Consider the following 26275-nt stretch of genomic DNA (forward strand, 5'->3'; position numbering starts at 1 on the left):
ATTGGGGTTACAAATTCCAAAAAGGATCAGTCATCTGAAGAAAGAAACCCAAGAATATGATCTGCTCCTCACCTTTCACTTTCCCCCTTACCAACACCACAGCTCTCCACATGTGTCTTTTTATAAAACTGCATTTCCAAAAGCTCAAAAGCAGTTGGTGCACGTATGTGCCCATAAGAATCAGCACCTATGCACATCTCCTATAAAATACAAGTGCCAACACCATCGCTGCTCTGTCCATTCTCTGCCTCCAGGAAAGACTACATGAATAGTAACGTAATATAGGTAGATGACAGTAGATAAAAGATCTGCGTGCTCCACCTAGTTTGCCCACTAGCCACATAATCATTATTAACCCTTTATTTGCTATTGTTGCTCTTATAGGAGATCTTCATTAGAGAATGACATGGGGTCTAGCGGGTTTTCGGGGCAGGAGCGATCTTCCTACAATCCTGCTCCGTGCAAATCGCTCATAGGAAATGGGTGCGGGGAGTTCCAGTCGTAGTCTCGAGAGATTATGGGAGCGCACGGCAGCCATTTCCTATAAGTGTTCTGCACGGGGCAGGAACATAGGAAGATCGCTCCTGCACCGAAAGCCCGCTAGACCACCAGGTAAGGTCCGGGATGCCAGGAGGAAGGCAGGAGGGAGGCTGATCAGAGCTGGCCAAGAAGTTATTCGCGTTTTTTCACACTTCGCAGTCCAGCTCTGCACCTAACCCCTGTGGATATGGAGGGAGAAGTGTACATTTTGAATACTGAAGGACAGGCAAGCTGTACAGGACTCCAGGGACCTTACCTGTCCTTAGTGATTGAAAACACAATATTGAAGCATCATCCCCTTTAGGCAAGGAATGCAGCTGAAGGTCTCCCACTCAGCTTAGAGGGAACAGTGCTATGTACTGTTATTTAAATATTTTTATTGCTTAGTTCCAGCTTATTCTTGCTGGATGAATTTCTTCTTTTTTTTTACGCTGGATGAATTTCTTGAAAAAGGCAATATTATTAAATTATAGCAATGAATAAGTTACACTTTTCCCAATTTTAATACACATGTGGATTTGGGGAGGGGGGTTTCTTGGTTTTCCATTAAAAATATATATATGAATGTCATAAGATATTATTTTCAGGTGGTATATATTAGTTATATATGAATTTGGGAGGGGGTGGGGGTTAAATCTTATCGATGTATGCTAGTGAAGATTTTTCAAGTGATGTTGTATTATAATTGTTTGATATTTACTGTACACTTGATGTAAGTTATAAAATGAATAAAGAATTTAACAAAAAAAAAAAAAAAAAAGGAAAAGGCAGTAAATAAATCCAAATAAATAACAAATTTCCACGTCCCAAGTGAGACCACAATCTAAGATTGTAGCAGAGGTATTGAAGGATGAACTGATTAGTCCAAAGCATGCCTGCCTAAGTTCAGCCTTCAATGGATGCAATCAAGTCAAATTTTCAGGATATCTAATAAATATGCATGAGATAAATTTACATACAGTGGAAGAAGTGGGCATGCAAATCTCTCTCATACATATTCATTCTTAGTAACAGATAAAGACCTCAGTCTGCCCAACCGTACTCTCTCTTTAAATTACTGATTGCATTTAAATTGTCCTTTTTCCTAGATATTTCTGGGCCAGAAACCCAGAGCTCTGCCTGGTAATGCGCTTAGGTTCCATCTACTAAAGTCTCCATCAAAGGTCACTCCAGGCCATCTAAACCATTCCAGCCATCGAAGCCCTCCCCAATACATCCTCCACCGAATGACTATATATGGAACACAGACATATATATCCTGAAAATCTGGCTCATTTGCAGAGGACAAGCTGGTCCAGAGTAACAAGAAGCATCAGTAGGATAAAAGTTTTAGCCTGCTGCTCTGACCCTAGGCTATTACTCCACTCCAATTGCTGGAACTGCCTCCATCCTCTCCAAGGTTGTTAACACAGGCTCCAAGCATCCCGATCTCCTGCATAACTGTGGATCACGCTGCCTATTTGGCACAGACAAATATTCTACCTGTTCATAAAGCTCATATCAAGTAGCTAACTATTCTCAAAAAGGAAAGACAGAAGCTTACTGTTTGTCCTGCCACAGCTGCTCTCTGGCGCCCTAGAACATCCTGCAGCTGAGTGAAATGCTGAATGAAAGCTATCACCTCTGCCTGGAAGCGTTGTGTATGGACATACTGCACCGATGCCATCTGCAGGCTGACACGAATATCACATTCTCTCTGTAATAAGGGATCAGGAGGTCCATATCTGGGAAAGTAATAAAAAAAAAAAAAAATGAAGAGTCACAGATCCAAAAGGACAATAAAACTAAATGTTTTTCCTAAGAACAGTGTGAGATATGATGTTTGTATAACGTAGTTTCTTGTGAGTTTTTAATTTTCTTTAACATCATGTTCTACTTGGGCAAGTCAGTTAAACTCTTGGTTCCCCCCTGACAAATGACATAATCCATCGCCGTGGCATTGTCTGAGAGAACCCGAACTGACTTGCTCTTCAGCAACACCTGGAAAGCAAGTAACGTCAACTGAATGGCTCTGGTCTCCAGAACAATGATCGACCAGGACGTTTCTTCCGCTGACCAGCTGCCCTGAGCTGAATGACCAAGACATTGAGTTCCCCAACCGAGGAGACTGGCGTCCATAAGTAGCATTGTCCACTGGGGCTGATCCCAACTCACCCCCCTGAACCAGATTGGAAGACTGTAGCCACCAGTGCAGGCTGCGACAAACTAACCCCTGAAGAGTGACTAGAAAGTCCAGATCTTGAAACTGCGGAGACCACCGCCGAAGGAGAGCATACTGAAAGGGACTCATGTGAGCACAAGCCCACCTGACTAATTCCAGGGAGGCTGCCATGACCCTAAGACCTGCAGAAAATCCTGTGCCCGAGGGCAATGACAATCCATTAGGAAGCGAATCAACGACTGCAATTTCAGCCCCCGGGCCTCAGGAAGACTCTCCCCAAGCTGGTGTCAAAGAGAACTCCGAGATACTCCATGAGGCTAGAAACATGGACGCTCCATTGCAAGACTGCACCATCAAAGAACAACATGTAATAGTGTGCTTTGAGCAGAGGGAGTGAAACCTGTGGAAATTCACCATCAGATATTGACTCAAGACAGACATAGCACCATGAATCAATAAAAGGTTTGAGTGGGTAAAAATAATAACATCACAGAGGCATACCACGACTCACACTGGCTCCCAATACAAGCAAGAATACACTTCAAATTCCATTGCCTTCTATTTAAAGCTATAAATGGAGGCAGCCCTACCTACTGGAACAACCGACTAACTCAATCCACATCAACCAGACACGGGAGAACCCACATACTATTCACACACCCGCCAACCAAAAATGTCAAACGAAGAAAACTATATGACAACCTACTGGCCACCAGAGCAGCAAAACTGGACAGACAACTCACCAATCTGATGTCATCGACCACAGACTACAAAACCTTCAAAAAATAAACGAAAACCCTACTCTTCAAAAAAAATACATAACCTAAAGCAACTATCTGTCCGCAATGCCAGCCACCTTTAATTTAGGCATCGGTAGGCACTTCAACACTGCTGGTTTTTTGCCGTTTCCCATGGCATTTTTCAATTAACTTAGGAATCGGCAGGGCGCCTACCGGTTGTAGAATTTCCCTGTTAGTGCTCCAGACTGGGGTAGGAACCTCTACTGCAGCTTAATAAAAGGCGGAAGGGTTATAAGCAATAAAATGAGCCTTCTGGCACCAACAATGATAGAGCAGGCTAACCATTAGCAAATGACCCCAAAATGCACTGCGATGTATAATGTTACAAATGAAGATGGACAAACTTGAGTATTACTCATTGGACCTTTTCTCTAGTGTTAACATTATCTGTAACACATATACATGACATATTAGGTAGAACATGTTGAAAGGTGCAGCTGAAACCTTTCTTGTATTAAGGTGTGAATGTGCAGCCACTTGACTAAGGGCCTCAGCTGCAATTAGATGCATATGGACAGACAGAGAAACAAAATAGCTTTTCTTGTGAATTGTTAATAGCGAAGTAATATGTAGGGCCAGACATGCTAGAAGTAAAGCGACCTCAACTCCAGTACGCTAGAAAGCATTTTGAAGGATGAGAATACTTATTACTTTCTTCAGAAAAAAAGGTGAGGTGCAGATGCCAGCCACTTACTTGAGAATCTGAAATATGAGGGCCTCCTCACCACTGGTCGTAAAGCGTTCTCTGTAAAGCTCTCCATGGGTGGTCAGGTCACTAAGAGACATGCTTCCAATACTTCCTTTCAGGACTAAATCACCCTCTGCAGCACAATACAAGGAGAAACAAGTCACTGTGAAAAGAACTCCAAGGGCAGATAAATATCCACAATGATTTCAGTACTATTGTTCCAAAGGAATGCCTTAGAAATGTTGGGAGGTGGGAAGGGCACAACAGAGCAGTACCGTATTTTCGCGGATATAACGCGCGCGTTATACGTGATTTTACGTACCGCGCATACCCCTCGCGCGTTATATGCCTGAGCGCGGTATACAAAAGTTTTTAAACATAGTTCCCACCCCGCCCGACGCCCGATTCACCCCCCCAGCAGGACCGCTCGCACCCCCACCCCGAACGACCGCTCGCACGCGCTCCCACCCGCACCCGCATCCACGATCGGAGCAAGAGGGAGCCCAAGCCCTCTTGCCCGGCCGACTCCCCGACGTCCGATACATCCCCCCCCCGGCAGGACCACTCGCACCCTCACCCCGAAGGACCGCCGACTCCCCAACAATATCGGGCCAGGAGGGAGCCCAAACCCTCCTGGCCACGGCGACCCCCTAACCCCACCCCGCACTACATTACGGGCAGGAGGGATCCCAGGCCCTCCTGCCCTCGACGCAAACCCCCTCCCCCCAACGACCGCCCCCCCCCCAAGAACCTCCGCCCGTCCCCCAGCCGACCCGCGACCCCCCTGGCCGACCCCCACGACACCCCCACCCACCTTCCCCGTACTTTGTGTAGTTGGGCCAGAAGGGAGCCCAAACCCTCCTGGCCACGGCGACCCCCTAACCCCACCCCGCACTACATTACGGGCAGGAGGGATCCCAGGCCCTCCTGCCCTCGACGCAAACCCCCCTCCCTCCAACGACCGCCCCCCCCCCCAAGAACCTCCGACCGCCCCCCAGCCGACCCGCGACCCCCCTGGCCGACCCCCCCACCCCCCTTCCCCGTACCTTTGGAAGTTGGCCGGACAGACGGGAGCCAAACCCGCCTGTCCGGCAGGCAGCCAACGAAGGAATGAGGCCGGATTGGCCCATCCGTCCTAAAGCTCCGCCTACTGGTGGGGCCTAAGGCGCGTGGGCCAATCAGAATAGGCCCTGGAGCCTTAGGTCCCACCTGGGGGCGCGGCCTGAGGCACATGGGCCAAACCCGACCATGTGTCTCAGGCCGCGCCCCCAGGTGGGACCTAAGGCTCCAGGGCCTATTCTGATTGGCCCACGCGCCTTAGGCCCCACCAGTAGGCGGAGCTTTAGGACGGATGGGCCAATCCGGCCTCATTCCTTCGTTGGCTGCCTGCCGGACAGGCGGGTTTGGCTCCCGTCTGTCCGGCCAACTTCCAAAGGTACGGGGAAGGGGGGTGGGGGGGTCGGCCAGGGGGGTCGCGGGTCGGTCGGAGGTTCTTGGGGGGGGGGCGGTCGTTGGAGGGAGGGGGGTTTGCGTCGAGGGCAGGAGGGCCTGGGATCCCTCCTGCCCGTAATGTAGTGCGGGGTGGGGTTAGGGGGTCGCCGTGGCCAGGAGGGTTTGGGCTCCCTTCTGGCCCAACTACACAAAGTACGGGGAAGGCGGGTGGGGGTGTCGTGGGGGTCGGCCAGGGGGGTCGCGGGTCGGCTGGGGGACGGGCGGAGGTTCTTGGGGGGGGCGGTCGTTGGGGGGAGGGGGTTTGCGTCGAGGGCAGGAGGGCCTGGGATCCCTCCTGCCCGTAATGTAGTGCGGGGTGGGGTTAGGGGGTCGCCGTGGCCAGGAGGATTTGGGCTCCCTCCTGGCCCAATATTGTCGGGGAGTTGGCGGTCCTTCGGGGTGGGGGTGCGAGTGGTCCTGCCGAGGGGGGAGAAGAATCGGACGTCGAGGGGGGGCATCAGGCTTTCAGGATGGGGACAGGACTTCAAGGGGGGACAGGCAGATCTTCAAGGGGGACAGGCAGACCTTCAAGGGGGACAGGACTTCAAGGGGGACAGGCACGGAGAGGCGGGGCAGTGCACCGAAAGTCAGGGCGGGTGAACGGTGAGTCGGGGCAACCAGAGGAGAGTCGGGGCAGTGCACCGAAAGTCAGGGTGAGTCGGGGCAACCAGATGAGAGTCGGGGAGGGCGAAAGGAGAGTCGGGGTGGCCAGAGGAGAGTCGGGGAGAGCGAAAGGAGAGTCGGGGTGGCCAGAGGAGAGTCGGGCAGCATGCGCGTTATATGCCTGAGCGCGGTATAGAAAAGTTTTTTTACATATCTTCGTGATTTATGCGCGCTATACCCCTGTGCGCGTTTTACAACGGTGCGCGTTATATCCGCGAAAATACGGTAGTTATCCAGGTACTGGTACCCAGATAATTATCCAGGCAAATGAAGCCAGACCAATAGCTGCCTTAACTTACCTGGGTACCATGCTAAATATCGGCAGTGCCCAGATAACTTCTGGCGACCACTGAACACCTGGATATTTGGCACCAGTATCCCAGTATTGAATAACTGGGTATAGACAAACTTGGAATTTTCAGTCTACTCATCCTCTATGACTAATGAAGCAATGCAAGTCATTTAGGGGGTAATAACAGAAAGCATGTTTTATATGCAGAAAAGCAGATGTAATAATAATAATTACTTTATTGTTATATACTGCCATACCATAAACAGTTCTAAGCGGTTTACAAGGGAAGAGACTGTATATAGACAGCGACATTACTGCGAACTTTCAAAATTACATTGGCATGTTAAGTTTAGTCAGGTTTATCTGGAAGTGTATTAGAAGTACATCAGGTTGAAGTGGGTCAGAAAAATTTGTCAAAGAGATAGATTTGTAATGACTTTCTAAACGTTTGGTACGAAAGTGCGTTTGAGGTGAAGTTCGTTAAACATTTGTTCCATTTGATAGTGTTCTATCGAGGTATCTCTTGTAGGTGCAGCCCTTTAGAGATGGAAAAGCGAACAAGTAGGTACTGCGTGTATTAGTTTTGCCTGGGAATTCGAATTGGTGAGACAGATAGGTTGGGGATTGACCCGTCATGGTTTTGAAGCAAAGGCAAGCAAACTTAAAAATGACCCTTGCTTCCACAGGCAGCCAGTGATTTCTTGAGGTCATAAATGAGACGGACTGCAGCATTTTGGACAACTCTCAGGCGTTTGATGGTTTTTTTGAGAGATCCCAAATATATAAGGTATTTAAGATCAGGGATTGAACCAGCAGTCAAAAGGAGAATAAATTGAAGTATTGTTTAATGTAATATAATTGTGCAGGCCACATACGTGTGAATAAGTACATGCACTACATGTAGTCATTCCTAAAGGAGCAGATTGGGCAAAATTCTAATATGTACAGAGAACATGCATATCTTTACACCATCTTTGGAGCAATTACTGGAGATAATTATGAATGCCTATTAGGTAAAAGTATGTTGCTTCTACAAAATGCATGCCTTTTTGGAACTTTGATCCATTTGTCCTATTATGAACTCTTCCCTCGCAAACCATTTCCATGGGTACGGCAGGGAACAGATTATTCTAAAATTATTCCACCTGATATACTTGTAAACTTATAAGTAAGTGTACAGTCATATGCATGTAAATTTAACCTAACCCCCTCTTCTACGAAACCGCATTAGCAGTTTCTAGCGTGGGGAGCCGCGCTGAATGGCCTGCGCTGCTCCCGACACTCGTAGGAACTCAATGAGCGTCAGGAGCAGCGCGGGCCATTCAGCGCGGCTCTCTGCGCTAAAAACCACTAGCGCGGTTTCGTAGAAGAGGGAGTAAGTGGGAACATTCCTGGCAGAGGGCAGGAGGGTCAGGAGCTTGAAAATGTAAAAGCAAATCAAACCTTGAAAAGTTAAGCTGAATAGGTATGTGCACAGGTTTCCTGAAATAATTTTCAAAGCAGAAGTATGGGCAGCCAAATGTTTCTTTTATTTATAGCTTGATATACCGACCACCACAAGTATCCAGTCGGTTTACAATAATAGAAATGTAAAAATATTAAAAAAGTGCATTTGATGCATCTGGGAAGGAAGAACCCAAACTATAGCTACAGGTTCTGCATTAAAGAGTCACCACCCAGGAAAAGGTGTCATTGTTGATAATACATCGAAACTCTCTGCTCAGTGTGCAGTGGCAACTAGGATCCCCTGATGAGTTGCAAGTTTGTGACAATATCAGTTCCACTTTTTCAAAGATTTCTCAACTCAATCCAATGAATCCTCTTTTTAAAAAGAGATGCTTTGCCACTGAGCTGTTGAATTGGGTTTGCAAAATTATTGAAGCAGTGCACATTCAGGTAGACAAGGTTCTTTAAAAATAAAGAGTTCATTTATATCTATTATGGTAATATAAATAAACAACAAACAAAAGGAAATAAGGTGATACCTTTTTTATTGGACCAACTCAAAGCATTTTATGATGAGCTTTCGAAGATAAAAGCTCATCACAAAATGCATTTAGTCCAATAAAAAAAGGGTATCACCTTATTTCCTTTATATTACCTAGGAAAGTGGACTAACACAGCCACCACACCATTTCACTTATATCTATTATGGGAAACTCACCAATCATCTCAAGATGTGTTACCAGTTTTGACACACTTGCTTTTGCTAATTCACTGGTTGTCTTATTTAGTACTAATGACAGTGAATGAACCTGACAGAAAAACAATAAGAAAGAAATTAAAGAAACAAACTAAGCTTTACACAAACAAGACAGGCAGTCTAGATCAAGGTTTTCTATACATGCTGGAGAACACACAGGTTTTCAGTATATCCTCAGTTAATGTGCAAGATATAAACATACATAACATCGGAAGCTCAGAATACAGGTAATCCCCGTTTTACAAACATCTGACTTATGTTGGACTCGTACTTAAGAACAGGGGGGTCCTTGTTCTACTTTCGGTGTTCCAACTTGCCCCTCCCCCTCCTGTGTCCCAATGCATCCCTCTCTCTCCCTCCCTCCATTCTGTGCTCCAAGTACATGTCCCCCTCCCTCGGGTGTTTATCTTCTTCTGGCAGGCTCCCTCCTCCGTCCAGCTGCAGTCGTTTCTCTTCACAAAGCCACAGGCAGTGGCTCCTACGTGTGTCCCGTGGCAGAGCCGGAAGTCTTCCCTCACATTGGAGGAAGTTCCTCCAAAGTCAGAGGGAAGGCTTACAGCTCAGCTGCAGAACATGCAAAGGAGCCACTGCTTTTGTGAAGACAAATGACTGCAGCTGGAAGGAGGGCCAGAAGGCAAACACCCGCGGGAGGGAGGCATATGATTGGGGCACAGAATGGAGAGAGAGAGAGGCATGTTGGGATATGGGAGAAAGGGAGAGGGGTGTGTTGGGACTCGGGAGGGAGGGAATACAATCGTTGGGTAAAGGATGGAAGGAAGGAGGGAGGGGGCATGAACTTGGGACATAGAATGGAGGGAAGGAGGGGAGCATGAACTTGGGACATAGGATGGAAGAATGGAGGGAGTGAGGGAAAGAGATGATGAGGTGGGGGAAGAAATAGAAAGATAATTTTTGGGCATAGGGAGGTAGAGAGATTGGAAATGGTGGTGGGAGAGGAGTAAGGTAGGATGCATGGGGATGAGAGGGATTAATATTAGATGTGGTTGTGGAGAGGGAACAGTGGGATGTATGGAAAGGGATGCAAGAGGGGCCTCAAGGAGGTGGAGAAGGTAGGAAGAATACTAGGATCCGAGTTACATACAAATTCAACTTAAGAACGGTTTAAAAAATTGAACCCGTTCTTAACCCGGGGACTACCTGTATGTAAATTCATCTCATGAATCTTGTTAGAGGAAACCCTGAAGCAGAAAAAAAAATGACTGGTTGTGGGGATTACCACCACAGATTTTGAATGCCTATTCTGCATATTCCAGAAACATATACTAAATTTGAAAAAACACACAAAAAAATAAAATCCGTGACATAAAAATATTAAACAGTAGAATAACTAATCATCCACATAAATGAAAGTGTCTACAAATAAGAGATGTTTTTAAAAACTTCTTAAATCTCTGTACATCATTGATCAATCTTAACTGTCCAACCTGACTGTTCCACAATTTCACCCCTACTACTGAAATGGCCACGGCTCTGGTATTTGCATATTTTAAATGCTGCATCCTATCCACAAGCAGGTGCATTGCCACCTCGGATCTCAATGATAGATATGGATGATACAACATCATAATATGTGACAAGTACCAAGGCACCCCTTGATGGATAGCCTGGAAAATCAACGCCAACACCTTAAATGTTATACGAGATCTAACAGGTAGCCAGTGCAGTCATTGCAAAGGGGTGACATGCTCAAACTTACAATCACCATAGATTAAACGCACAGCGGCATTTTGAATCACCTGCAGCACTCTACAATTGGGTGATACCATCTCCAAATATAAGATATTATAATAGTCTAGCTTCTGTAACACCATACTTTGGACCACAAACTGAAAATCATAAGGTGATAACATTGGTTTCAATTTACTAAGAAGTTGCAGGTGAAAAAAAAAGATTTAACAGTAAACACTTGCTCTCTTATAGGTAAAATTTAATCTAACCAGCCCCTTAAGACTCATCTTCCTTCGAAATGGAAGCATTACAGCATCCACTTCAACCACCTTGGGCCATAAAGGATCCTCAATTCTTCCTACCAATAACAATTCGGTTTTACCAAGATTCAAGGCTAGTCAAGCATTCACCGTCTGTAAACAAAATGTCAATTTATCTTTCAATTTGTTTCCCCAATCAGACATAGAAAAGTAACATAGTAGATGATGGCAGATAAAGACCCGAATGGTCCATCCAGTCTGCCCAACCTGATTCAATTTAAATTTTTTCTTCTTAGCTATTTCTGGTAGAGAATGACACAGTGACAAAATTCATCACCGTTCCCATCCCCGCGGATAACCGCGGGAAATAATCCCATGTCATTTTCTAGTGTCTATTTCAACCTCGGTCCTTCTACACCAGCATTCTTCAAAGCAAAGTTTGCGGGTCAGTGGTTGTGCCCAATTATACTCTGATTCTTCCCTCTCTCTTAAAGAATGACATGAAGATGATTTCCCGTGGTTATCCACGGGGACGGGAATGGTGATGAATTTTGTCACTATTTTCTGGGCAAGAATGCAAAGCTCTACCCGGTACCGTGCTTGGGTTCCAACTGCTGAAATCTCTGTCAAAACCTACTCCAGCCCATCTACACTCTCCCAGTCATTGAAGCCCTCCCCAGCCCATCCTCCACCTAACGGCCATATACAGACACAGACCGTGCAAGTCTGCCCAGTACTGGCCTTAGTTCAATATTTACTATTATTTTCTGATTCTAGAGGTAAAGAAAATAATTTTAATGTAGGATGTCCTGAAGAAACCCAGTTTAAAGTATTCTCGGGCTATCCTGTTTACCTTTAGATCCAGCTTAGTGTTCACATGTTCCTGGGTAGCACTTGTTAAGATACTTGTTCCTGACTTTATTGTATGTTGAACATCTCCAGGATCTAGCTTCATTCCATGATTATCAGCAGTAGATCCAATGCCAAAGAAGTCCAAGATGACAACCCAGGTTTGCAGAGTTATCAGAACATCCAGACAGTTAAAATCAATATCAACATTACGATTAACCCTTTGGTAGCAGGAAGAAAATTCAGGATGCTTCTTGTCCACCAAGAACACATTTATGTGAACCAAGGAATCATCAAAGTTGTTTTTTCCACAAGATGTCCTGGATTGATTTGAAGATGGAGATGGAGGTGGGGTCGGCAAATACTCCGAGTCTCTGTCTTCTTTTTGTCTTTTGTGGGATGTGCAAACTGGCCTTTGGTATAACTGGAAGACATTTGGTGCTTCTTCCATGTGAGAAGGAAGGGAGCGTGGCATTTCTGGATATTGTATATTGGATACAGAAGGACAAGACTGGGAAAGATATTCTTTGTGAGCGAGGCTAAATGGCTTGGGCGCTCCTCGGGAGACCATTAGGTTCTTGTATTTGGAGTCTGGATTCTTCTCCAGCAGGTCCTCCATCAGTAGAGAATGTAAAGTGATTTGTATAGATAAGGTCTGAGGATGATCTTTATTGAACTCAATATCAAAATCCTGAAACTTTAAGCTGACAAGACCCTGTGCACCAAGGGTGAGATCTCCACTTAACTGAACCTGGAGTTCTGATATACTAAAGTATGCATTGATCTGGGTGAAAGATGTAGATTCCTGAACTGAAATGGACTTGTTGGAAGCTAATGTCAAGCTGGTATGACCAAACAGTCCGTTTGTTTGCTCAGTCCTTGAGGAAAGAAAGGGTGCTGAGAGAAGTCTAGGACTTGTACAGGAAGTAGAACTCATGGACAGTTTATTCACATCTTCACTGTAGATCAGATTATCAAGTGTCTGCAAAACTTGCTCATAAACATGTTTTGCTAACACAACCTATAATAAAAATGAACACAAGTAAGATGTATTTCTTGACTCTTCAATGCAAAAATAAGAACAATGTATAATTTAGCTCTGATATTATACTGAGATCTGGCACAGTCATTTATAAAACCAAAAGATTGTAAATTGAAAAATATTTTGATATATAAATCAGGGGTATATATTCAGCCAGCAGCAGTGAACATTTTGTTGACAGCATTCGTCCTGGGCCATGTAGTGGTGGCAAACATATGGCCGGGATTATCTTTAACAGTCCTATCTTTGCTGCATAAAGATAGGACTTTTTTTAAGCAGCCCCATTTATGCAGTTTTCCTGGTTGGTTAAGTGCTGACTCTGCCCCAGAACACCCCCAAACAGTTGATCTATACGTAAGCATTAACTGCTCATTTTCAGCAGCGATAACTGATCAGTGTCACTGAAAACTAGCGGATAGTCCCGAACAAGCAATTTAACCGTTCAACAGCTGTTTCTGGCAGGTTACATCATTTTGGACATCAACCAATAAGTAAAACCAGTACAATTATTATTTACCTGGACGTGGTTGACAAACTTTCCTTCAATCTTCATGATGCTTGCCACATCCGAGGAATCAGTACCAAAGGGGAAAGCCAGTTCAGAATCTCTATCTATTGTCTTCTCCATCTTAAACTGGATAGTGGTGTTATGCAGAATGTGGAAAGCTTGAATAAAACATAATATCAATAACCAACTTCTAGGCAAGTCAAGTTAATATGGCTCTCTCAGTCTGCCTAGCTGACCCCTGCCTACTGAGATTTCACCTTACAAGCATCTCTGGATATAATAATAATCATAGGTTTATTTATATCCCGTCAAGACGGTGTACAATAAGAGGTGCTGTAAGGACAGCGAGGTAACATCAATTAGAATTGGGGAGGGATAGAAAGACAGTTATGTGATGAGGTGGCATAGGGTAGGAGGAAGAGGTAATTCAGTCTTCTCAATGGAGAAGGATAAACAGTGGGCAACGTTGAGCATGTGATTGCTGATCATAAGCTCTGCTTTCCTCAATGCTTGATGCAGCTGCGAGGCAAAATGCTTTGCCATCATCCGTGAGGACAGGAGCCTGGCTTCCATACATGTCTTAAGACAGGGGTAGGCTATTCTGGTCCTCGAGAAACGGAGCCAGGTCAGATTTTCAGGATATCCACAATAAATATGCATCTCAAGGAGGCAGTGCACTCAAATCCATCTCATACATATTCATTGTGGAGATCCTGAAAACCTGACCTGGCTCTCGAGGACCGGAATTGCCTACCCCTGTCTTAAGATAAGTTTTGTTATCTTCACTGTTTGATACAGTAACTGCCTGGAATGAATGTTTAAAATTGTCTGTAACGCACTTATTTGTTTCAAACATCCTTGTGGTCTATGAAGGCTTTTATGCCTACGAAGTTACCCGCCCTTTCCAAACATTAACCACCTTCTTGATAATTATGATCAGCATCATTGATTAAAGCTGAAATGTTAACTTGATTAATCTACAATATCACATTATCAATAGTGCTTCAACATATACTAATGTGTCACAAACCTTTAAAATTAAGTTAAAGGGGAAAAAACCCTCATTATAAAATACAATAGGATGCTCAGTGCTATGACTTATGTGTACCCTACTGCATTTAAGTGATGTGCAGGCAGAGTTTAGATACTGCATAGGGGGGGAATCCACACAGCCAGGATAGGATGTGAGAAATTCTCCCATTATTTTACAAGAGGATCTGACAAATGCAAAGCCTGACGTAAAATCGGTGCAGGACTGCACAACAAATTCCCTCCATGTACATAGCGTGTATGTGGGGGAAAAAAGATATAAAAATTCCCCTCACTTTCCAAAATCACTGTTCCCTCTATAAAAGGGATCTGATCCCAAAAATTGGACCTACCCTGCACCTCTAAGGCAACAATGAGATTTCTAATTCCATTTTTGTCTACGTTTCTTGTTTCAAGTTTGTGGTGCCTTCTGTCTAAGCTTCACTGGCTCCCAGTAATCCTTACGAGTTCACTACAAATGCACCTGCCTAAACTTCAGGTCTCTACACGGCATCCTTCCTCCCCTTTTTCCACTATCTTGGAACTCCTCGAAGCCTAACACCACCAGATCTACTCAAAAATTCAAACTATCCTTCCCCTCTTTAAAAGGCACATCCCATGCAGGAAAACTAGGGACATTCCTCTTCTTCAGGATCACCGAACTCTGGAACAGCTTTACTATCCCGCTTCAGAGTCTGACCTCCCTCTAACTCTTCGATATACTAAGTCTCTCTAAACTTCTCTGTATCAAGTTCTTCTACTTTTCTTTGGAGTTCCTTTCTATATCAATTCCTGTAAACCATGCCGAGTTCTACTTCTGTGGAGATGATGCGGTATATAAACTTAAGGTTTAGTTTAGTTTATTTCATATTAGGTGAGGGTCTATGTTCTGCGCTTGTGTCTAAGGTGAAAGATTCTGCTTGCGCATAGTTCTTGTGTAGGGATATCTTGGGGTCCTATTTATTTTCTTTTTCCTATAAGAGGAGTATGGATGTTCTATGACCTGGTGTAATAGCTGTAATATTTTTTCATAGATAGGGTAGGAGTTAATGCTATTTTGATATGTGGCCTCTTTTACAAAGCTGCACTAGTGGCCCCGAAGCCCATAGAGATTTAAAGGGCTTCAGGGCTGTTGCCGCGCGGCTTTGTAAAAGAGGCCGATGGTGTTTCTACTTAGGTTTTGAATGTCTTTTTTTTTTTCGTGGTTGTATGTTACTTCAAAATGTCAAAATAAAGTGAAAAATTGAATTAACCAGCGAACACCAAGATCCCCACAAGATTAGCCTGATATTTTAGATGCATAAATGAAGGAAAAGACCTCAGAATACCACTTCAAGGATCATATAATGTTGGTTGAGGCTTAAATGATGCAATGTGGTGTTAAGATTTGAAAATAATTTTCAAAAAAATCATAAAAAACTAAAATAGAGTAGTACAAAGAAGAATAAGGACTCAATAAATCATAAAGTCTTAGAATATGAAGGTTTTTGATCTATGAAAGAAACCCTTACCACTGAATAACCAAAGGAGAATAACATTATGATTCCTGGAGTGGTATTCTGAGATCTTTTCCTTCATTTATGCATCTAAAATATCAGGTTGATCTTGTATGTTACTTCACAAATATCCGATACATGTTCCTGACAAACTAACAGGAGAGTAGGAGGGATGTTCGCTGAATTAAGGGTTAAAGGGGGTGGTAACGACTGACTGGCTGGCTTGCAGGATGAAGGGGGCAGGGCTACAGGATGAAGGGGGCAGGGTTGTGGGCTAGGAGGACTGACTGGTAAGAGCTGGATGGGTAACTGGCCGAAAGAGAGAAAGAAAGTGAGTAAGTGAGAGAGACACACTAGGTGGAAAGGGGAACTGCTGCTGTATATTTCTGCCAGTGGCATTCAGAGGTGTATTAAAGGCTTGATATAAGAGGATGAATCAAATAGTAAAGGCAAAATACATTTAATGGCTTTAACTGAAGTAACTGACCAATAGATTTCTCATAGCATTCCATAAACATAGGAGAGAATCACATGCATTGTTTAATTTTCCATCTCAAGGTTGTAAGAGCAAGAAATCCTTGGAACATACACTAGCATTTCAAGCTGCTTTCTATGACAGTGAATTTAGGCCACTGTTGCGTAGTGCTTGATCTTACAAGCACTTTAGAACTCAATTGAAAACTCATCTTTTTTCAAAATATTTAGCAAACTAATTTAAATCATCCTTAGGTTATGTTATTTTTAATCTTTTGTTCGCCGCTCTGAACTTATGGTTATGCAGTTTATAAGTACGATGTTATGTTATGTAACTGTGAGCAATTGAACATGTCACTTTTCCACATAGTTCCCATGCAAGATGATGCAATTATTGTATCGTTCGACTAAGTTCTGCATTCCTGCACAGAAGAAATTTTTCAGCTGCTCCCAAAGTCAGGTGAGCACTGCTTCCTTTACTTCATCATGCTTTGTCTTTTGCCCTCTGGGTCAGTGATTCATCAATGTTTTGTCACCAATTCTCTCCAGAATACTTGGATCTTCTTCATACTTTCTCAGGAACTGGGTCGCAACCTCCACATGCTGTTGCGTGTGCAGATCAGTAAGCTGTTTGGAAACCCATCTTGCGCAGACTTTCCTGTATCCCAAGTCATTATGCATTATAGCAAATGCAGATCCAAAGCCGATATCCAAATTTGCAGCCAATTGAGACACCGTTACCCGTCGGTCTTCTCTAATCAAGGCATCCGTCCTATCGACGTGTTCTTGTGTGCGTGATGATGATGGGCGACTAGAACGACCTTCTTTCCTTCTGTATCCAGTCAGTTATATTTATTTTATTTGATTCCCCTCGAATATGTAACTTACATTTTTATCCTCTGTGCATCGCTTAGAAGTTGATATAAGCGATTAATCAAATACATAATAAACTTGGAAACTTCATCGGCTACACCTCTTTTTCCTGCTTTAAACCTTTTTACCTAATCATAAACCTTTTATTAATTCATGGTGCTACTTCCATAATGAATCAATATCTGATGGTTAATTTCCATAGGTTTCACTCCCTCTGCCCAAAGAAAGCATACTACTATATTTTGTTCTTCGAAGGTGAAGTCTTGCAGTGAAGCATCTATGTTTCTGATCTCGTGGCTGCCACACAACTAAAGGCTGAGAACTGTACTGTGTGTAGACAAAGTATCCAACAGCCAATGTATGAGTACATACGTTCCATTTTGCTAGCTCTGTTCCGGTTATCGCATTATTTAACAATTGCCTTTAATTTCTAATTCGCCTTCATACTAAGTTCCTTTTCCCCTTGGACAAGGAATAGGAAAAAACCTAAGTAAATCAAGCCTTAAGGGATCTGGCATTGATCTTAGATGAGATTCCCTCTCCTCTCATTTCTTATTTCAGAGAAGACAATGAGAGGAGGGGAGAGGGGTTCAGAAAGGTAATACCATGGGTTATAGAGAGCCAGTATGCATTTCTAAAGAGGATCAATTTTTTTTTAAACTGGTTATCAACTTGATAGATGTGTTTTGGATCAGTTGAACATGATGGAGGTCTTTCTGTTTGAGTCCTTTGTATATTGAATTACAGTAGTCAAATTGATTGAATACAAAAGAATAAAACTACAGCAGTATATGCTATAATTATTTAAAGCCCACCTCATTGTAAAACTACTATTTTTGAGGACCACATTAAAACAATCTACAGACTTCTTCTCTAAATTGTTCCCAATATTCCTGCAACAAATACTGTGGTCCCTACTGTTTCTGAGACAGCCAGCTATGGATCCTTACAGAGTGAATGCCAAGACTGCAGTATGACCATCTTTCTGGTAGTCATGCAAAAGTGTCTCCTCCCTTATGAGTGCTCTAAATGATATGTCAGTGATACTCTTGCTCTTAGCCAATCTCGGAGACCAACTACTAATTAATGAACTGACTCAGTATCTTCAGATCACATCACTCTTATGTATGTCATTTAAAACCTTGAAAATATGGCTCCTGATTTAAAGGTGACTATCAAGAACAACAAAGTGCTTTATTTCTTTGATTAACTTACCTTGACCCTTATGCAATGACTCAAAAAAATCATGACGGGTAAAGTGTGGCTCTTCATGGCTGCTAATGCTGGCATTATCTGAACAAGAGTGCAATGATTTGGAAACCTCAAATCTTGATCCTCTTCCACTTGTAAGCTGGCTGCTATTTAAAGAATATAATTTGATATCTTTAATCTCAACCTGCAGCCGATTACTGCTGGATTCGTCTTCTTCCCCTGTGACAAAGTTCTGAATGAATATCTGTCCAAGATGTCCCACCAGGAGCTCAGAACTGCCTGGTTTACGAGGGATGGATACTACTGGAGACTCAATATTTATATTCAAAATTAGCTTGACCGTATTTGTTTCATCATTTGGGAGACAGAGTTCATCTGGTTTTTGAACTTCAAAATGAAAAGGGTCTTTAGCTTTCCGAGGCATTTCAAACAAAGAAACCATTTCACTATATTCTGCGGTCTTGGATGCCAGCACCATGGAAACTTTTGATGCTGCACTCTGTAGCATGTTGCGGAAATTCTCTTCCAGTTCATCCATGGATAATGTAATCTCTTTTAGAAACTTAGCTGAATGGCTGTAGTGCAAAGATGCCATTTTGAGGTTCAGAGAACATTCTTCTTTTGACCTTTCAGTAAAGGTGAAGCTTAGAGCCTCTGAGAGGTTACCAGCATCTTCAGCCCCAACAAATGTAGACTCGCAGTAGTCTATGCTATTGACTTGTGTTTCATAACCTGCTATATTACCTATACTGACAACATACTGGTTATTAACATTATCTTGTGCTAGATCTATTAACTGCAAGCAGCCAAGTGAGCCATTGACATCAAACTTGCTTCCCATGGATACATTCACTTTGGTGCCACCAATGCTGGCTGTTGCAATTTTTCTGCCATACTTTTCCCCACTAGCTGTTCCAATTGTCCTAAATAGGAGTACATTTAGTCTGTGGATGTCCACTGCTACCTCTGTGTTCTGTTCATAAGTAGACTGAAACGATTCTTGTCCTCTAAAAGTTGTTTCAAAATCTGTCATTAATGGTTGAGGACTAATATCATCCTTCTCCTTTGGAAATGATTTCTGAAGAAAGCCAATTAGTTCAACAATAGTTTCAGGATTAAGAATGATATCCAAGTTGTTTACCTGTAAAGACATCACTTGCAACGAACTGTCTAAATTCATAGAAGGACATCCTGAACTCACAAACTGGTACTCCAATCTAATTAGAGCTTCCTGATCTTTCGTAAAAACATCATCCCAGGGAATACCAGTACATTTATCTGATGTACTTGCCAAATCAAATGGCTTGTCACTGCTCTGTGGAGACACAGGGGACTGTGTCGTACTATCACGGAGGCTGCCTGTTGGTATGTCAAAACTAAGATTCTTATGAGAGGCCATCAAAAGGTCAAAATCAGAGCCAAAGGTCTGCATGGTGTCAACCAACAGTAAGCCATGAACTGTTAGAGACACCTCTGCATCATAAGGCCTCTTTACAAAGTGGGCATTGGTACCAAAGACCTTGAGTACAGAAATGTAGCGGCCACAGCTCTCAACACCAAGTTGCATGTAGTTAACTCTGAAGTCAGCTAGCAAAAGCTTGGACTCCACTAAAACCTCACGCGTATGTTGTTCCAGAGTCACAACACTCTGTGTTAAATTCATTACAGAATCCTGCAACATTCCACGACTGTCTGCGTCCAGGAAAATTTTTTCCTTTCTCAATGGCAAATTATCTGGCAGCTTTGATTCCGACGTGCTCAGGCTTGTAAAGCAGTTCTTCAGGGCAGATATTTTATCTTCATTAATATGTATTTTCAAGTCTGGCAAAGTCCCAGATAGCATAGCACCTGGGTATTTGGGATCCGAAGTATACATCAACCTACGCTCCAACTGCAAATGGACGTTGAATTTTTCAACCACATGAGTGGGTCCAACATCGCTATCTTGTACATGTTTCCAGTTATCCTTCACTTGTCCAACCATGATCTGAAGATCCATAAAAGATAAGGAATATTTTTCATATATTTTATTATTTAATATGTCTGCTTGCAATTGTTCTTCAATGTATTCCACTGCAGGAAATCTGAATGCTTTAATGTCACTGTTAATACAGAACTCTGGAGGTGGGGTGTTAGGAGGAGTAGCCAGAGGTGTCTTATATTCTTCATCACTCAGATCATTTGTTTCTGCTGATAAGTCATCTGCATCTTTCCTTTTCGATTCATCTATAAATGAAATAAAAGTCATATGGTTAAAATTACTTCTGTTTCTTCAGCCTCATATAGTACTAATAAATAATTTCTAAGTTGTTAATGAAAATAATTAAAAAAGAAACATCTCAATGTTAACCCAGCTCTGATAAAATCTCCTTTTGAAAATGCAAAGCCGGCTGGTGATACTGGTATTTCGGTACCCACACAGTCCATGCCATAAACCAGTGTTTCCCAAGTTGGTCCTAGAATAAGAACATAACCAGCAGCCATACAGGGTCAGACCAATGGTCCATCTAGCCCAGTTTCCTGTTTCCAATAGAGGTCAAGCTTGGTCACAGTACCTGGCAAAAACCCAATGCTAAAGATCCCAGGGACAAACAGAGGTTTTCCCCATGTCTGTATATGCAAATCAATCTGATGCATATTCATTGTGGATATCCTGAAAACCTGACTGGCAAGGGGCTACTCCAGGACTAACTTGGGAAGCACTGCCATAAACCACAGGCAGCAATTTTGAAAGGAAATCACTTTATCCCAGATTCTGTAACTGGCACCATTGTCGGTGGCCACCAATCATGTGTTGAATCATGCGATGGTGCTGGGTACAAAATCGTGCTTCCGGCAAAGGTAGGCACTGGAAATGTTGGTCAGGATTTCCAGTGCCTACCTTTCATGTGAACCATACCTCCGTAGGTGCTTTAAGCCACCTAACACCACTTCCGACATTAGCCATGCTCAAAGTGCCTTTACATAGCCTAAACCGCCTACAGAGACGCAATTCTGGCACCTTGAAACTCAATTAAAAATGTTGTTTAAATGGTGGGCTGTTTTTTTTTTTTAAACTGAGCTTGGGCGCCTCATGGTGCATTAAAAAAAAAATCAGCGCCGGTTAGAGAATCCGGGCCTTTGTTTGCCCACTTTGCCTCCCCCCTTTATGACGCAAGTACTTGGGGGGAGGGAAGAGAGACAATTCTGAGCATCCAATGTTAGTATTCAGGCATAAAAATAATTGCCTTCGTTCTTCAAGGAGACATAAAATCATTTGGGGCTCCTTTTACAAAGGCGTGCTAAGGCCTTAATGCGCAGACTAGCGCCACCTCCTTTTGAGCAGGCGGTAGATTTTCGGCTAGCGCACCTTCATAAAAGGAGCCCTTGGACTGATATTCAAGGCAAGATCTGTATTTATAAGCAGCAAGTGACATTCAGTCTGTTTATTTTTGAACTAAATGTCGCCCACACAAAACACAGAAGAATCAAAAATCCCAAGCAATCGAAGTGGAGTGGGAACCAAAACAGGCAGACGAAAGGAATAATATTCAATAAGCTCTTTATTATGGGGGGATTCACAACTAGGACTCGACACAAGCCGTGTTTTGGCTGAAAGCCTTCATCAGAAGTCCATCAAATATCAAAATGGCCACAAAGCAGTGTTTGAAATCAAGCAAAAAACTAGTCTCAAAGACTATGCTCAATCACTGGTCCTCCATAATGAAGAGCTTATTGAATATTGTCCCTTTCGTTTGCTAGTTTTGGTTTATTTATTTATTCAATTTCTATACCATTCTCCCAAGGGAACTCAGAACAGTTTACATTAATTTATTCAGGTATTCAAGCATTTTTCCCTGTCTGTCCTGGTGGGCTCACAATATATCTAATAATAATAATAATAATAATAATTTTATTCTTATATACCGCCAAAGCCGTGGTAGTTCGAGGCGGTTTACAACAAAGAAGGGCTGGACAATCAGCGAATATAGGTACAATGTAAAGTCATCAAAATACAGGTGAGTAGGATACAGAGGTAAAGCATAAGAGATCTTGGGAAACAATTCAGTTAGAGTTGAGTAGATAAGGCTTAAGAGGTCTTAGGTTATAAATCGGTTAAACAAGTTTGTTTTTACTAATTTTCTGAAACTTAGGGGCAGGGAGACTTGAGGTTGGCAATAGTGCCAGTGAAAAGTAATGGCGGCATCCTTAAAAGGACGATCATAAGTCAAAGGCGTCTTTGAGCGGGAATGTTTTCAGATAAGATTTACCCCCTCTTCTACGAAACCGCGCCAGCGGTCCTTTAGTGCAGAAAGCCGCGCTGAATGGCCCGCGCTGCTCCCGACCCTCATCGAGTTCCCATGAGCATCAGGAGCAGCGCGGCTCCCCGCACTAGAAACCGCCAGTGCAGTTTCGTAGAAGAGGGGGTTAAAGTTGAGAAGTGACGGATGTATCTGGGGCAATGGGGGGATTAAGTGACTTGCCCAGGGTCACTAGGAGCAGGGTGGGTTTGAACCCACAACCCCAGGGTGCTGAAGCTGTAGCTTTAACCACTGCGCCACACACTCCCATTCCACTTCGATTGCCGAACTAAATGCAGACAATATCAGGCCAAATATCTGACTGAATGGCCAGATACAGATTTTGTGGGCTGGGTTTGGAGTGAGGCGAAGGCAGGTCAAAAAATAATCCACTCAGGGCCAATATTTAGTCTCCTGCATTGCAGGCTTAAACTAAATTAGTCAGACAATGCCATCCTATGCTGGCACTCTCTCCATTTTGAGCACAGCTACTTATATAGATAGCAGACCTGAATATATGGAATAGATTAAATAAAAAAACATAGCTGATATTTACACTAAGCCAGTCACCACTTCAACTCAATATTTCTACTTTCTGCAAACATATTCAGACTTGTCTATAATTTAATTTAAAAAGTGTTTCAATATAACACAATTCATGTTTTACTTGTCTATTTGGGCAGAAAAAATAATTTACATTACAGTGGAATTGCAATGCGACAATAGAAGAAATAATCTAAGGTGACTTTTTACTAAAGCTTAGCTTTGCTAAATGCTGCATGTCAAATTTTATATGGCACTTGCCCCCCTCCCCCTTTTACGAGACTGCGTTAGACTTTTTTTTTTTTTTTAAATCGCCAGCTGCAGCGATATTAGCTCCGATGCTCATATGTGTTAAACTTTATTAAAGGACCCCTAAATTTATTCTTATCCAAATGCACATATTTGAACTTCATTTTGCTAAATAAATAATTTCAAGCTATATGCTTGTTTACTAAGATGTCTGCTGACCTCAAATGGTCCTAGGTCATACCTTGGGAATTGGTGAGCAGGATTCGTCCCAGGTCAATAACTACTAGCACTGGATCTGGGATTTTAAAATCATCTGGCAGAATCACCTGTGGGGCTGAAATATCAAGATGCACTGTCCACCGTTTACTGTTTTCCTGCAGGGTTTTAAAAGTCAAGGAAAATATACGGTCACTTTACAGAAAAATTTAAAAATACAAAACAAAACACATAATCCATTGATTTCCAAAGAGGCCCTAGCCCTTAGTTGCCACCTGCTTGTAGGAAAGAGTAAATCCATGTGTCTGGACTAGTCTAGAGGGACATGCACTTTTTAAACCATTCAGAATCTGCAAGTTTCATAATGTATTTTTAAAAAGTACAGTACAATCATATCATACATTTTGTTAAAAGGGGCCTTATGCATCTCTGCTTAATAGGATTAGCCTTTATTTTTCTATTCATTTTTGGTCTGGCAATTGCTTTCTGTTTCTCTATATTTCTAGCTGAAATTACAGCTGGCTTCTAGCATCAATTTTTTTTTTTTTTTAACTTTCCTTTTGTCAAAGCAGTTTATTTCTGTTCTTTTGGACTTCCAACTGAATTAGAAACATCCCCCCTTGGGATCATACAATGGAGGCGTAACGTGGTTTTTTCAATTAGCACAGGCACTAGTCACTTTATACACCGCTGAGGATCAATATCAAGGAGGATACCATCCATTTCAGATAAGTTATTTTTCTTTTTGGTTTGTTACATTGGTTTTTGGATGGTAAAGGGGACAGTGAAAACGATGATGGTCCCCCAATGAACCTCAGTTTGGTGTTATCACCAGTCATGGGTTCAGGGTCTGAGGTTTTCACAATTATAATCATTATAATTCTCTGTATTTAGAGCTGTGATTTTAGTAGGTAGTTTGATTATTTAAATATCACAGAAGAACAATATATATCTCTCCATATTAAAGTGACTCTTCCATTATGTGACCTGACAGTTTGTAGCTGTGGTTTAATATTAAAGATAGCAATTGACTATGTCATGGTCATGAGTGAAAAAGGTCGATTCAACACTAAGGGGACAATTTATAGGTGGCATGATCTTATGCAGCAGAATTTTTATGCTTGAGTAATTTTTATAATTGCCCAGGGGTATACATTCATAAAAGAAGGCCTACTTCTAAGGGGTATGTGCACAGATGTTCCCAAGGTAGGATTGCCACTTGTGTTTGAATTTTCTGAACTATGCACGTATTCTCATCACCACATCCATGCACAAATATTTCTTTTGGAGCAAATGCATGGGATCTTCCAGGACGCAATTTTATAAAGGCACACAGGCATACATAAGCTGCCTTTATAGACCAGGTGCAAATTATACATCCATGTGCTAGATAGCTTTATATAAAAGTCACCTGCCCTATGAAGAACAGATTTTTTTTTTTTTTTCCTAAACATTGACTTACAATGAAATCTCCCACTAGCAGCCGATCAATGGTTTGCCTGATTTCAGCTTTGGTCTGCATTTTGAGTTTATTGTATTGTCTCCGAGCAGCTTCTGCCACCCTGAGCTCCAACTCAGACTGGTACCCAAACCCTGCAAAGAGAGCAGAACCTAGTGTTAGTCTTGCTCCTACTAAATAAGGATATTTCACTTGTAGCTTGCAAGGTTTGCAGAAAGTTTGTTCCTGTCTACCTTGCTCAGGGCAAATCATGCTTCTAATCAGACACTAACTTTGATGAGAGAACCTTTCAAAATGAGAAATTGCCAAAATACACAGAAAAGAACAAACAATAACAAGAAATTGGATTCTGACAAGTATGTCTTCTCTAAGCACAGAAGAATTTCACAGCAGACAAATGAGGACAAGGTGTTAAGAGAGAAAAGCATTCAAGGAACTCTGGACTTGATTTATATAAAGTTTTCCCTGGAAATATAAAATAGGAGCAAACCTTTTATAAATCAGGCCCCAGCAATACTTTTCTTATGATACCAAAGTTCTAAATCTTTGGACTTCTGTTCTCTATAATTGAATACAGTGGTTCAGAGAGAACGATTTTGGTTTCTGGTTAAGCCAGCAATAATGGTAGCGACAGAGCTTATTGACAATGAAGAAAACGGACAGAAAATATTAAAAAGTCAAGAAACCTGAGCTGTGAACTTTCCCTTTATAGAAAAAATCTGCAACTTTAGTGATGGCTTGTGGATTGTAGATTATATTAAGAGGTCTAGTGCTGACTTCAAGCCGTCTCTCAAAGTGACTGTGCGCTGGATTTTTCTCAAACAGCATTTCAAACACTGGAGCATTATAATCAGGAGCTGCAAGAAACAAAAACATGTTGAATACTAGAGCAAATGTACTATAATATTCAAGGCCTCTACCGTGGAAAGCTAAGAATATTTGCCGCATCTTTCACTGTATTCCATCTCATGTGTTACCCACAATTTAATATCAAGGAAAACTCTTATATGCCCTTCAAAGAGCTGCATGGATCTTAAAGCAACAGAAATATTGCTGATTGAAAAGTAATGAGATTGGGTTGTTGGTTTTTGTTTTGTTTTGTTTTTTTAATTCAAAAATCAGACGACTCCACAGAATCTGAACATTTTTCTTTTTCAAAGTAGCCTCTTTTATTATTAATATTATTAATATTGACAGGAGTCACCATGCAACAAATTACTCAAAATTGGAAAGATTATACCAAATTAAATTATACGTT

At 42.4% G+C, this 26275-nt stretch overlaps 1 protein-coding gene across 15 annotated transcripts in view; it reads right to left on the bottom strand.

Moving 5' to 3' along the window:
- The window catches only part of VPS13D (vacuolar protein sorting 13 homolog D), a 301308-nt gene that overhangs the window by 237392 nt on the left and 37641 nt on the right, over positions 1–26275 (bottom strand). For all 15 annotated transcript variants that reach the window (XM_033922659.1, XM_033922651.1, XM_033922648.1 and 12 more), the window contains 9 exons: positions 25704–25874; positions 25021–25151; positions 23584–23716; positions 18274–20496; positions 13196–13344; positions 11641–12657; positions 8800–8890; positions 4196–4322; positions 2084–2264 (listed from right to left, as the gene is read on the bottom strand). In XM_033922659.1, the coding sequence (XP_033778550.1) occupies positions 2084–2264; positions 4196–4322; positions 8800–8890; positions 11641–12657; positions 13196–13344; positions 18274–20496; positions 23584–23716; positions 25021–25151; positions 25704–25874 (4223 nt within the window). The remainder of the gene's footprint in view (positions 1–2083; positions 2265–4195; positions 4323–8799; positions 8891–11640; positions 12658–13195; positions 13345–18273; positions 20497–23583; positions 23717–25020; positions 25152–25703; positions 25875–26275) is intronic.

The sequence above is a fragment of the Geotrypetes seraphini genome, chromosome 15, assembly GCF_902459505.1.
Source record: "Geotrypetes seraphini chromosome 15, aGeoSer1.1, whole genome shotgun sequence".
NCBI classification, from domain to species: Eukaryota; Metazoa; Chordata; class Amphibia; order Gymnophiona; family Dermophiidae; genus Geotrypetes; species Geotrypetes seraphini.